This window comes from Emys orbicularis, chromosome 1 (assembly GCF_028017835.1).
Source record: "Emys orbicularis isolate rEmyOrb1 chromosome 1, rEmyOrb1.hap1, whole genome shotgun sequence".
Lineage (NCBI taxonomy): Eukaryota > Metazoa > Chordata > Testudines > Emydidae > Emys > Emys orbicularis.
Window position 1 is genome coordinate 52,528,823 of NC_088683.1, and position 13,894 is coordinate 52,542,716.

The 13,894-nt window shown below is 44.7% G+C and overlaps 1 protein-coding gene across 1 annotated transcript in view; it reads left to right on the forward strand.

The window, feature by feature from the left end:
* Positions 1-1,255: 1,255 nt before the first annotated feature.
* The window catches only part of PPP1R3A (protein phosphatase 1 regulatory subunit 3A), a 37,008-nt gene continuing 24,369 nt past the window's right edge, over positions 1,256-13,894 (forward strand). The window contains exon 1 of the mRNA XM_065397424.1: positions 1,256-2,049. Within this exon, the coding sequence (XP_065253496.1) occupies positions 1,256-2,049 (794 nt within the window). The remainder of the gene's footprint in view (positions 2,050-13,894) is intronic.

Genomic DNA, 13,894 nt, shown 5'->3' on the forward strand with positions numbered 1-13,894 from the left:
CAAACAGGAATGGAGATGCACTCACAGTGTGGGAGGCAGTATCATCAGAAAAGGGGGCTCATGGGAAAGAGAGTGACATTGGGGCAATAGGGGAAGACAGTTAGTAGACATGGATAGGGAAACAGTGGTGTTGCCAGGTCATGGCCTTTGCCTCCTGATCAGTGTAACATTGTACGTTTCTACGTACAGAGTGCCTTGAAAGTGATATCCAAATGCTGACTGATTAATGGCTCATTTCTGGCATTTAGCCACAATCCCATGCTGGGGGTGATGCAGAGCCATTTAACTCCAGTGGGAGCACTGGGAGGCATTCTGCAGAAAAGGTGGAGGGAGCAATACCCCTTTAAGGGGTGAAGCACACTTCCTTCCACCTCCCTGGCTGGCCTCCATGGGGGTGGTGATTCTGGATAGCTGCATAAGGAGGCAGGGGTCCTTGTTTCCATATCCATGCAGGTGAATAAGGGCTAGCTACAAATTAGTCCTAAAAGATCTTATAGCATAACCAGTAGTTAATAAACAGATATAATTACAGTGATTCCTCACAACTTGATCTCCAGTTTAGTCACTAACACTTTTAATTGCATTCTGGGTTCATTTGAATATATATTATTATGGCTGTATTAAAATTGGCAAATGTTTCTGATGACAAGATCCTGATGTAAATGGACATAGCTCCAGAATCTGGCCCAGTGAATTCACATGGTATAGAATCAGGACAGAATTTGGTTCTCTGTGTCCCTTGCATTTTTGTATTTGGACACAATGTAAATAATGTCCTTGAGAAGTAAAGTCAAAATTATGCATAGTAAAGAAAACATTTTGTTAACAGAACATACATCCCAATGGGACATTTATGGCTTTACATCTGTGCTATGTTATACATTTGCTTTACAATGTAAATTGATTGTATAAAAATATCTATATTATCACATTTTGACAATGCAAAGAAGTCAGATTTTTAAATGTTACCTTTGTGCTTTGCCTGTAGATGCTTCCTTAAAAAAACAAAACAAAACAAAAAAGTCAATGCATTATTTAAAACTTATGTCTGAAATTGTAACACTAATGCTATCAGATTTAAGGCCTTTGGAGAAGAGTCCAACATAGTTTACACACCACTGCACCTATTAATAGACCTGACTCCCTTTTCTTTCAATGTCAACTGTAACATTAATCCTTGTTTTAAATCATAGTGTCTCAAATATCAGCTGCCACTAGTTGCAGAGTTCTCTTTCAGTTTATATCAGAGAGCCCAATGGAGTCTTTTGAAGAACCCAGTCAGATTAGAAGGGATAACTTATTAGAAGTTCCTGCTTTAAATGACTCCCTTTCAGAAGATGAAGATATTAAAGGTACCCTTAAGCCTCGTTTCTCCCCCCTTCCCCGAAGGCGGAATTCTGCTTCTTCAGAAGACATGGAACCAGAACCCCCATCTACCATTGCAAGAAAAGTTTCGTTTGCTGATGCATTCGGCTTTGATCTTGTGTCTGTTAAAGAGTTTAATACCTGGGACGTTCCAATCACATCACAAAATGATGACTTAGAAGTTAAAGTTTTAACTGCGGAGGAATATTTTCTCTCTCCACTGTTTATATTACCTGCCTCACAAGAAGACCTTTTGCAAAAAGTGCGTGTACAGAAAGTACTGCTAGAGTCAATTGAATTCCTACCTGGGATAACATGTATGAAGGGCATTATTCGAGTTCTAAATGTATCTTTTGAAAAGTTGATATATGTGAGAATGTCACTGGATGACTGGCTAACTTACTATGACATCTTAGCAGAATATGTGCCTAATTCTTGTGATGGTGAAACTGACCAGTTCTTCTTTAAGATTGCATTGGTTCCTCCTTATCAGAGAAATGGAGCTAAAGTTGAGTTCTCTATACGTTATGAGACATCTGTTGGTACATTCTGGGCAAACAACGATGACAGAAATTACATACTACTCTGTCATAAGAAAGAAACTGTGCAGGAGGTGGATGATGCATCTCACGAAGAGGCTACTGACAAATACATCAAAGGATGCTTAAAGACAGCGCCAAGCAGGTGAGGTGACTTCTTACTAGCTTTCACTAGTTTTCAAAGTCCTCAAATACAACAGTCACTATTTAAAAGTCAGCATTTTGTCAACAATAATCACACAGTATCAGAGGGGTAGCTGTGTTAGTCTGGATCTGTAAAAAGCGAAGTGGGTATTCACCCACAAAAGCTTATGCTCCAATACGTCTGTTAGTCTATAAGGTGCCACAGGACTTTGTCGCTTTTTAATAATCACACAGTTGTATCTGAGACACCAGTTTTTCCATATTTGAGAAAAGAGAATAAGTGGTAACTTTGTGGTATCTGCTGTTTAATGCTGACTTTTTAACTGCAACCATTAAGCTTTGCTTCCACTTGTTGTCCAGGATTACTAAAACCATTCTGCTCAAGAACTGTTTTCAGTAAAGCACATACTTATTTAATACAATTGTGTTAAGCCATGAGGTCAAATGTTATTATTACTAAATATGCCACGTTTGCTGTTGGTTGGGAAGATAAATGTGGGTTCTGCAGCTACATGAAGTAATAAAAATTAAGGGGTAAACACTGATTTTAATCTCTACAGCATGGAATTACAATTAACATCAGTGGGAATTTGGCTGCACACTGAGGTGGGTTTATAGTCCCAAAAATTTTAAATTCAGTTCTTTGGCATATCAAAAACCTTTCTAAAGCAAAAAATATCCCCAGATTTTTTTATGATTTATGTCACAATAGGTGTGTACTGTGAATTCATATGGAATTTTCTAAATGTCATTACTAAAAACAAAAACCAGTAATGGTGGTTCAGGAAGCTAATAACTCAGGGAAGGGACTTGTTTCACTCAGAGCAGCTGGAACAATCTTCTCTGTCATTGGCTGGGCTATGCCGCAGGCGGCCTGTAGTGAGATCTTCTTCCCAGCAGTGATGGATGTTTCTATGGGCACTGAAAAAATCCTAAACAGGCGAGAATACAAAGGAGATTAACAGTGACATACAAAAAAATAGACAAACACAGGCACATTAAAATAAGGCTTATCATGCAAATCTGTTGGTTTATTTTAAAACAATGTCTGCAGATATGTACTATAGTAACTAGAAAGCAAAAAGTTAATGGTTAAATTATGACTTAAACCCACAAACTCAAGGAAATTCAGGAATATATCTGAACTTCTGTATTCCTATTTTCTATTTAACTCAACCTGTTATACATAAATAAAGCAGCACATGTATGGGCTCTGCTCCCGCTCCCATTGAAGTCAATGGCAAAACTCCCATTGCATGATCAAGCCCATGGAGCCCAATCCTGCAGTTTTTGCTCAGGCACCATCCCAGTAGAAATCAATGGGAATGTTACTTGACCGAGGACAGCAGAATCAGGACCATGTTTTGTCTACAGTTCTCTCTGCAATATCAAGGTACAACAGGTGAATTAATGATGAATTTTCAGCCTTAATTTTCTGTGTAACTTCTCAGTCAGACAATGCTATTTTACATTTGTGGTTTTAAATGTATATGGCCTATACTTCCCAGTCTGAGCAAAAGTGAAGGGCAGGATACCCGTACCCCAACTGCAACAGAGGCTGGAGGTGCAGGGAGAAAGAAGTCAGTTGAGGACCCTAACCCTGCAGATTGCTGCCAGACTTGAAGGGCAATACCTCTTCTATCTCTGTTACCCAACTGCTGTGACGAGCATCTACCACTTCCAGTTGTTCGCAATAACTGAATGGAAGAGCATGCAATAGGACTTAATGGTGCTGCAGGCATTAATTCTCTGAGTTCTCCTATGGCTTGCCTAGAATCAGGGTATGGGAAAGAAGCATACCGTGCTATGGATTCTCCCTGCCATCCCTTTATATGCTAACTTCTGACATGGGGTCAGACAGAAGAATGAAAAATAAGAAAGGAGGTAACATCCCATTTAGCCACCTTCCCCTCCAAAATGCCCCATGTGACTTCCATTATGGATTTGTTCCCTCCCATAACATGCAGCAGGGAACCACAGGGGATGTATGTTTTTGTGGTAATATAAATAAAAGTCCTGCTGCCTCAGTCACATGAAGGTCCCTTTGCATGACATCAGCAAATTGCATTGACAACCACTTTAAATACCAGAGCAGCGTAAAGAGGCCTTAGTGTAAATAAAAGCACTCTCAAAGGATCTATAGAATATGTCTTAAAAAGTCTCTCTGGTCCCTGAAAGACTATGTGGGCCTGAATCTAATGTCAAATCAGTGTGAATCCATGGACTTCAGGAGAATTACAATGTTCACTGGTGCGAGATCAGATTCAGGCTCTCTGGCTCCAAAAGCACTATTACTTACAGTGCATGCAGTACGTCCATAGCTAAGGGTTATTGCTACCTAGTCATGAAAACAGAGAATTTTAAATGTTAAATCTCATCTAATGTGATTAGAGTGTTTTTTCTATCAGACAGACACCAAGGCCAAATCAATAAGAACATCTGGTCAACATTTTTGAAAATCAGGGCACTTACTCAGGTACCTACATATGGACTAACAGATGCTTAACGTTAGGGACAAATTTTAAAAGTCTTTAAATCTCATCTCAAAACATGGATAATTTGCCTGACGGATCATGCATCTTTCAGATACATAAGTATTTAAGAACTTTTTAAGAAAGGGATTTTTAACCAGATAGGTTTATCAACTGTGGGCCAAACTCTGCTTGCCTAATGCAGTGACTTCAGCGTGAACTACTTGTGAGAATAAGAAGAAAAGGATAGCATGCACTGTCAGAAATAAGTTACTGGGGATACACAATAGTGGCCCATCTTGTCACTTTATGGGACTACTCACATGAGTCAGGACTATTTGTCTGAGTCAGGGCAAGAATGGGCCCTGCAACATCATTATTTTTAAGAAACTGGACCCCTCAACATGGGCTCAACATACCATAATTTCATAATGAAAAGTGAACCTCTTGACTTATAAAAATTGAAAAGCACCGGGGTGTGATTATCAGAAACACACAAGTGCTTTTGAAAATCCTGGCACAATACTATTCCTCCCCCCACACACACTTCTGTACTTAAACATGGCTAAACAGATCTGTTCTAAACTTTTCCCCTTCCTCTGTGTCCTTCCATGCTGAGATTCAATCAAACATGAATTTTAATATCTGATGTATAACACCTTTCAAAAACTGTATCAGAATTGACAGTATAATATGTAGAAAAATGTCTTGCTATAATAGGATGCTTTTACAAGCCTCAGAAATCATTTATATTCAATGGAGTTTTGAATGGTTCCAAAACTGATTCAAAGGAGTTTTTATAATGCACGTTATTTGCTTTTTATTTGTTGGCCTGTTTGAGATTGTGCATTTGCCTTACAAAGTCCCATAAGTATACAAGTCACAGAAAGGGGAAAAGAATATTAAACTCAAACTAATTACATTCTAGAATTTAATAATTTGAAGGTCAGCATTTAGAAAAGAGAACAGTTGGAAAATGCATATGATTTGAATCACATGCATCCTAACAGATTAACAAATATAGCATTGTATAAGCAATAGTTGAAGTGAAAATTGACAAATTGTGCCAGTCACTCGGGTATCTTAACTCCATTTTTCTTAAATAGAAGGTGATTTCCTACTAGTTCCATTAGACTGTACCTAAGAAAATTGTCTGTAATACATAGTAGCAAGTATCTGATGAGCTGTGGAAACACTTTCAGTAAGGCACAATTTGTATTATATTTCAACAAGGCACAGACAATGAATCTGAACTATGGCCCTTGGTCCTAGAGTTTCATATATGATTGGGTTGTGGATTGATGCTAATACTGTCTTTGGTCATTATTTTCCTGAAGTCATTGGAATAGTGGTAGCAAGCATATGAGAGATGTGGCTGATTGGCATAAATATTATGCCAAGAAACAGATATGGAAACAGCTGGAGTACATGTAAGCATCAATGCAGTGTAATTCATGATGGCAGTGTGTGCACATTTGGCTCCCTACCCTCTTTGAAATGGCTGGTGGATACTGTTATTTTTATCAGAACTGCTAGAGATATCACCCACTTGCTTCTCTCGCTCTTTCCCCAGAATGGTACTTTCTAAATTGATGGTGCAGTTCAATAAGCTGATTGGTTGGTTTCGTGCTTTCTTTCCTAGAAGTAGATTCTTAATTGTTTTATTGTAGCATTCTTCAAGAGTTAATACATCAATTGACTTTTCTCTGTGGACTGTCTGAAGTGATGCTAGTTTGAAACAGAAACAAAAATAAGGGCAAAGTTTAGGGTGTAGGCTATGTTATATGTAGTGAATAGGTGAAAGTTTAAAGGGTCAGATTTGATGGTCCTTTTTGTCCATTTTGAGTTGCATAAGTGCAGAGTGGCCTTAAAGCTGCTGTTGATAGCTGGTGGTGAGTCTTCCTGCACAACTGTCTGCTGGTGGGCAGCTAGCAGAAGCTGCTCTTCTGGCTTCTGCTCCAGCTGCTCCCCACTCCTGGCAGAAGTGAAAGAAGAAGGCATATTGGGGACATAACGTGGTAGAGCTCCCTGGTGCCCAATCCTCTGCTGGCATAAGGTCCCTGAGGGCCAATGTTGTTTCTTTGCAGCTCTAGCCTGTGCCAGGGTCAGACAGTCCTGAATCAATGAGCTCCAACCAATTCCCTGTGTCTTTGCCTCGCCATCTGAGTGTGCCTGGGAGGGAGTGGAGAATCAAGGCTGGAAGAACCTGAGAACTACTCTAGAGCATGTTGTCTCCAGGAGTGTTGGTACAATGAGAAGATGCCATATATAAAAGAAGGGGTTTAAATTATGTTTTCTTTTTAATCTTTGCTTTTGATTATTGTACATCACAATCAGAAAGAGGGAAACAGTGAGTGAAAAAGGTATTAAAACATGAGCTTCCTACTTTGTGTACAGCTGTTTAATCTCAAGGTTGTTATGGAAAATCTTAAATCGTAAGTGTACACCTCAGTCAACATACAGACATGGGGATTTGACTAAAGCTTATTACTATTATTAGGAAATGACTATATTCACATTTCTTATCATGAGAGCAGCTGTTCCCTACTGCTGTTAGAGCAGGCTGTCCATTCACAAGGAGCCAGCTGAAAGAGCAGCATTACTGCTGTTGTCAAGCCAGCCCTGATGTTCCCAGCTTGCTCTCTATATTCTTCCTACCACTACAGGTCAAAATCTGTGGAGGGCAGTTCTCACAGCTAGAGTGGTCATGCCTCCAGTAAGAGTGATGATAACATGCTCACGGAGCCCAGTCTTGCCCCCATTAAAGTCTATGATAGTCAGAGCCTACAGTTCCATCACGCCCTGGCTGTGGAATTCACTCCTTGCCACACAATTGTGCTCATGCATCCAAGGTTTCGTTTTAAAAAAAATGCTATTTCTAGCTCTCATGGTTTTGAAGCAAACCTTGAAAATGTGAAACAAGTGCAAAACACTGCAGTGCTGCCTTCCTGAGTCTGCAGACAGCCTGAAACAATATATCTGAGAGCTGTTCATTTTAGCAGAAAAATCTAGCTAATATGCCTACACCACTGTCCCAAATAGGTTCCTAAGCCTTCTCAAGTACCAAAACGACCAATGTCCAGCTACCTACCTGCCAAAACTTGCAGCTTCCACCCCCATGCGTGCCAGGTTTGTATAATTTTTGGTGGTGTCCAGAATGGGTCCAAGCAGAGCCGTCTCGTCCATAGGACAGACCGGGGCAACTGCCCTAGGCCCTGCGTTTTGGGGGCCCCGCACTTCAGGGGGACGTGGGGTCCAGAGTGGCCTGTGGGGTTAATGGCACCGGCAGAAGTGAGCAACCCGGACCCAGCCCGCCCCGCTCCGCTCTGCCCCGATGGCTCACGGCATCGCTTGGGGGAGGGGGCGGAAGCCGGAAAGAGGTGGGGCGGGATCTTGGGGGAAGGGGTAGAATGGAGACGGGGAGAGGGCGGAGCAGGGGCAGGCTGGGGCCGGGTCACTTGCTGCTGCCAGCCCAGAGCTGTTCTGTCCATAGGATGGACTAGGGCAACCGCCCCGGTCCCTGTGATTTGCGGGGCCCTGTGCGTCAGGAGGACGTGGGGTCCAGGGCAGCCTGGGGAATTAGTGGGGGGCCTGGCGCCGGCAGCTGCAAGTGACCCCTGCTCCGCCCCCTCCCCGCCCCCATTCCACCCCTTCCCCCAAGTCCCCACCCCTACCTCATCTCTTTCCGGCTTCCGCCCCCTCCCCTGAGTGACGATGGGAGTTGGCGGAGTGGAGTAAAGTGGGGCGGGATGGGACTGGTCACTCGCTGCTGCCGGCACCAGGCCCCCCGCTAACTCCCCAGGCCGCCCTGGATCCCGCATCCCCCTGTAGTGCAGGGCCCCCCAAAGCACGGTAACCCCATACATTGGTGGAGCCTGGCCCATGTTCCTAAATATTGATGGAGCATGGACACCACGGGCCCATATAACTCACTGCTTACCTCCACCCCGACAACTTTTATTTTGAAATTAGGCATCGTCATTACAAAAGTTTGCAGCATATTCAAAACTGAAGTCTGGGGATAGAAAAATTAATGTAATGAACCAACAAAATAAACAACATACCGCTAAGGGCTACAGTACTGACTGCTATTCATTTTCATATATAATTGTAAACCTATTTTTGGTCTGCTTCTGTAATGACCACACCATCTCCATCAGGATAGACTTTCTTTTGAGGTTTGGGTAATTTGTACTGTAAAGTATGAGAAATATTGGTCATGGTGAAGCTTGCTTGTGTGAAACTTGATTAAAAAAGACAGGTGTTTTGCAATTTGACTATCTTTTCTCAACCATACCGATTTTATTACTTAAGTGGCCAAATCACCTAACTTAGTTCTTTGTACACTATTTATCTTTAATTTTACATTTAGGCATGCTGAACTGTTTAAGTGTGTGAGACTCTTCTGCAGCCACTATAATTTCATTGGCTTCGTTAGGCGATATCACTATATTGACATTTATAATAACTATGGGCCTGATCCTGCAACATCCACATGAGTAACTTTATGCATCTGGGTAGTTCCTTTGAACTTCATGGGACTTCTCATGTGTGTAAGTGTTTGCAGAACTAGGGCCTGTGTCTGCAAGCTTTCATGCCACTACTTAAGGATTTTAGGACAAATGGAAATATACTGCTGAAATGAACGGTTGTACTCCATTGTTCATTGTCTCTATTGTCTGTCAAAGTCCGTTTGCCCACTGAACTAACATCATAATGAACATTTCAATATTGTCTTTGACCCACCATTCATGTGCGGTTCATAAATGTTCTTTAAACACAAAAAACTGGAAAGTTGTCATTATTTCAAATCCAGCCTAGTTCAGTACTAATCAAAAATTATTAGTAACCTGATGGCTGTTCAGTGAACTGTTTTATGGTCTCAGTCCAGTTGTCAGCTGGGAAGTGTCCACATCACAAGTTATATTTTTCTGTATCTATGAGTAAACATTTAAAGTGCCTAAAATTTGTTTACATGAAACACAGCCTGGCAGCATGAGAGACAGATTTAATTAGTGGGTTTGTTACTAGAGTCACTCTAGCTGTTTATTCTGATGAAGAATTTTGAGTCATGATCCAGCCACAGCCTTCTGGCTCTGAAGCTGAAGACAATAGATTTCAATTGCTTTGAAATAATTATTGAAGGCTAACCACATATAATTTTTAAACATAAAACTTGGATTCCCCTGCCAAATAGAAGAAAGGAAAAATAAGTAAAATAGGCACTTTAACAGCTAAATACGGCCCATGTCCTGGGATGAGGGAAGGGGAAAGACAGCTACAAAAAAGAGAACAAGCAGCCATGTCTGTGCTAGGAATGGCTATCTAGTCCATAATCCTTCAGTGGCACACAAGAAAATGTTGGGTGATGTGGCTGGCTAACATGTCAATGCCCAATAGGGGCATGGTTTTCTAGATACCTCTAGCTGGTGTATGTCCTCAGCTGCAAGAACCAGCTGACTTTGTGAGTAGAGCAGGGCAAGAAACAGTTTTCTTGTCTTGGAGAGTTTTTTTCCTTTCCTGATTTGGGATAACAAAGCAAAATCTCAAAAATGTTAGTGAATCAACAACTCCCCCCCCCCAAAATTGGGGGCAAGTCAACATTTTGTTTTGATTTCGATCATATATATATATTATGTATTCGGTAAATTTCAAAATGAATACTCATCATGAACCAAAACAAAACAAAAAACCCAACACTGGTTTTTTTCATTTTGAAAATGTCATAATAGGATGTTTTGACAATTCTGAATCTTTTCTTTCCAAAATTTCTTTGAGATGAGAAGTTTGTTGAAACAGACACTTTCCCACAAACAGTTTCAGTTTTGACAAATCACCATTTTGCAATGGGGAAAAAAAGAAAAGCTTTTTCTTGAAAAACTCTCCACCAACTCTAATGACCAATTATTTGTCCATGGTGCCTGCTGACAGCAGTAGCAAAGAGTACTGTACCAGACTGCTGCATGCAATCAGGGCCGGCTCTAGGATTTTTGCCGCCCAAAGCAAAAACAATTTTGGCCGCCCCCCCCCCCCCGTTTTTTAATTACCCCACCCCCGGCCCCGCTTCAACTCCGCCCCTTCCCTGCCTCCTCCCCCCAGGCTCTCAAGCCTGGGAGGGAGGGGGAGAAGCGGCGCCCGCGCCGCGGCCACTCGGAGTGTCCCCCTCCCTCCCAGGCTTGAGAGCCTGGGAGGGAGGGGGAGCAGCGGTGCGCGAAACAGCTGTTTCGCGCGCCGCGGCCACTCGGGATCTCCCCCTCCCTCCCAGGTTTGAGAGCCTTGGAGGGGGGGAGACTCCGAGTGGCCGCGGCGAGGGCGCCGCTTCTCCCCCTCCCTCCCAGGCTTGACAGCCTGGGAGGGAGGGCGAGTAGCGGCGCGCGAGCGGCAGCAGCAGCGGAGGTGAGCTAGGGCGGCCGGGGCACATTTTTAGGGGCGGCATTCTGGCGCCGGCCATGCCGCCCCTAAAAATGTGCCGCCCCAAGCACCAGCTTGTTTTGCTGGTGCCTAGAGCCGGCCCTGCATGCAATGCTGCCCTGCACCACTAGGACTTCTTGTGAATTAGACACAAGAGTCAGAACCTCCGCTCCCCTTTGCTATGCAGGCTGTTGGGTGCATAGGCAGGTATTTGGACGTAAAATATCAGAGTTTACAATGGTCCTTGTGGCAAAGTTCCTGAAAATGAGTGTATTAAACTCTCCTGTTCTTATTTTCTATTAGCATAAGGCCTGGTCTACACTAACCCCCAAATTCGAACTAAGGTACGCAACTTCAGCTACGTGAATAACGTAGCTGAAGTCGACATACCTTAGTTCGAACTTACCGCGGTTCAGACGCGGTCCACACGCGGCAGGCAGGCTCCCTGTCGACTCCGCGGTACTCCTCTCGCCGAGCTGGAGTACCGCAGTCGACGGCGAGCGCTTCCGGGATCGATTTATCGCGTCCAGACCAGACGCGATAAATCGAACCCGGAAGTTCGATTGCCAGCTGTCGAACTACCGCGGTAGTGTAGACCTGGCCTAAGAGAACAATTGGCACAAATCTCCTTGGTCTCCTAGCTTTTTTAATAGATATATTGATAGATTTCTCATATTTGCCTTCTCTTTTTAATTCTAGTGATGCAAGAAAGATAAAAATCACTCCTTGTATTGATCATATCTTGGTATTTTTTTGCACATTCAGAGCCTTATTCAACCCATACCTGCTTCCAAGTTTCTACTGCATGCAAGCTTTCTAAGTCTCCCATGCGCCAAAGTCAGGGAACTGTCCTCAAGTAGTCCCCACTCACAAGTGGCAGAATAGGGCTTTATATGGTCACCAATTGTGACTCCTTCACAAGGACACTATCTGTCTCTGTCTCACCTGACTGCCATCTATCTATCTATGGTTTCTCTATGGCACCTGTCACCTTCTTACACAAGTGGCTTGGTATACTGCAGAGATAAGGTGGGTGAGGTAATATCTTTTATTGGACCAACTTCTGATGGTGAGAGAGAAACAAGCTTTCGAGCAACACACAGAGCTCTGGAAATGACTGGAGAAAGCAAAAAAGTTTCTCAATACCTCTCCTGATATGGTAGCAGAGGGTTGTTTTTTTTCTAGTTAACAGTGCAAAGGAAATGCTTTAAAGGAGGTCACGTAGTCTGAAACCTTCTCTCTGTCTGACTTCTCCAAAATAGATTTAACATGATAGAGGTGAAGGAGCCTGATGGATAAGAGGATAAAAACCCCACAATGGCATTCAGGAAGGACAAGAGAATGGGACCCTCACACCCCTCCCCAATCCCTTGCCACAACAGCAATTTGAGGTTGGGCCCGTACTCTCTCCTTGTCCAATGAAAGTCAGAGGTTGTAGATGTTCCGGGGTGGGGCTCGTCCCTCACAGGGGAGCCTGGGAGCCAGGCCGCCTCGCTACACGAGGCTGGGAAGCAGTTCAGTCTTGCACGCCCGGGCCTAGGTCGGGCGGGCAGCCAACTGTAGTACAGGGCTCAAACAAACAGTAAGTTCAGGGGCTCAGGCCCTCAGGCAGAGGCTGAGCAAACAAACAGTAAGTTCAGGGGCTCAGGCCCTCAGGCGGGGCTGAGCAAACAAACAGTAAGTTCAGGGGCTCAGGCCCTCAGGCAGGGACTGAGCAAACAAACAGTAAGTTCAGGGTCTCAGACCCTCAGGCAGGGAGGAGGAGAGACTTCCACCCGGCGTGGGGTGGCAGGGGGGAACACAGGCCCACCCACTCCACTGTGTTCCAGCCCGGGGCCCTATCAGCAGCAGTCCGTCTGCTGCTGGGTCAGTGGGGATCCTGACCGCAACACACTGACATGGGTTCGGGGTCTGCTATCCCCGGGCCACTTCCCATCTCCTCCTCCATGGGTACCTGCACATCCTGAGCCTCGTCTGCCGTGTCCCAGACCATGGGCTCCTCCGGGCACCGAGCGCTGTGTAGGTTGGTCGGTTCCTCCGGGCCCTCGGCGGGGGGAAGCTCAGGCCGCTCCTCAGGATACCGGGCTCGGGGCCGGCTCGGCCAGTCCTCCTCAGGATACCGGGCTCTGGGCAGGCTTGGCCAGTCCTCCTCAGGATACCAAGCTCTGGGCAGGCTTGGCCAGTCCTCCTCAGGATACCGGGCTCTGGGCAGGCTTGGCCAGTCCTCCTCAGGATACCGAGCTCTGGGCAGGCTCGGCCAGTCCTCCTCAGGATACCAAGCTCTGGGCAGGCTCGGCCAGTCCTCCTCAGGATACCGGGCTCTGGGCAGGCTCAGCCCAGCGGAAGCTCGGGCACCAGCGTCTGTCCTCTCCCACGGCCGGCCAGCAACTGAGCGCTGTGGCTTGGCCTTTATACTTCCTGTCCCGCCCCTTGACTTCCGGGGGGCAGGGACAGGCAGCGGTGACTCCGCCCACTCTGGCGGCTGTTCTGGCTCGTCCCTCACAGGGGCGGCTGGGAGCCAGGCCGCCTCGCTACAGAGGTCCACTACCTTGTTCAGTGATCTGGGAAAGAGACACCTCTTTCACTCTCATACCAAGGTTAAAAAACTAACAATGTTCCTGAAATTTAACCACTGACTCAACCTTCTCCCTCTCTGCAGCTATACAAGGGGAGAGCACACATCTTCAACAGATGGACTGGGGACGGGCACACTGGTAACAAGAAATAGTATTGCTAATTTACAAGGTTCCTTAACATAATCCCTCAGCAGCTCTGTTATGCCTGTCTTTTTTTAGTATTCCCCTTGCCCACCATGCAGACCTTGGCTACATTTACACTACAGGGGGGGGTCGATTTAAGATACGCAAATTCAGCTATGCGAATAGCGTAGCTGAATTCGACGTATCAGATCCGACTTACCCTGTTGTGAGGACGGCGGCAAAATCGACTGCCGCGGCTCCCAGT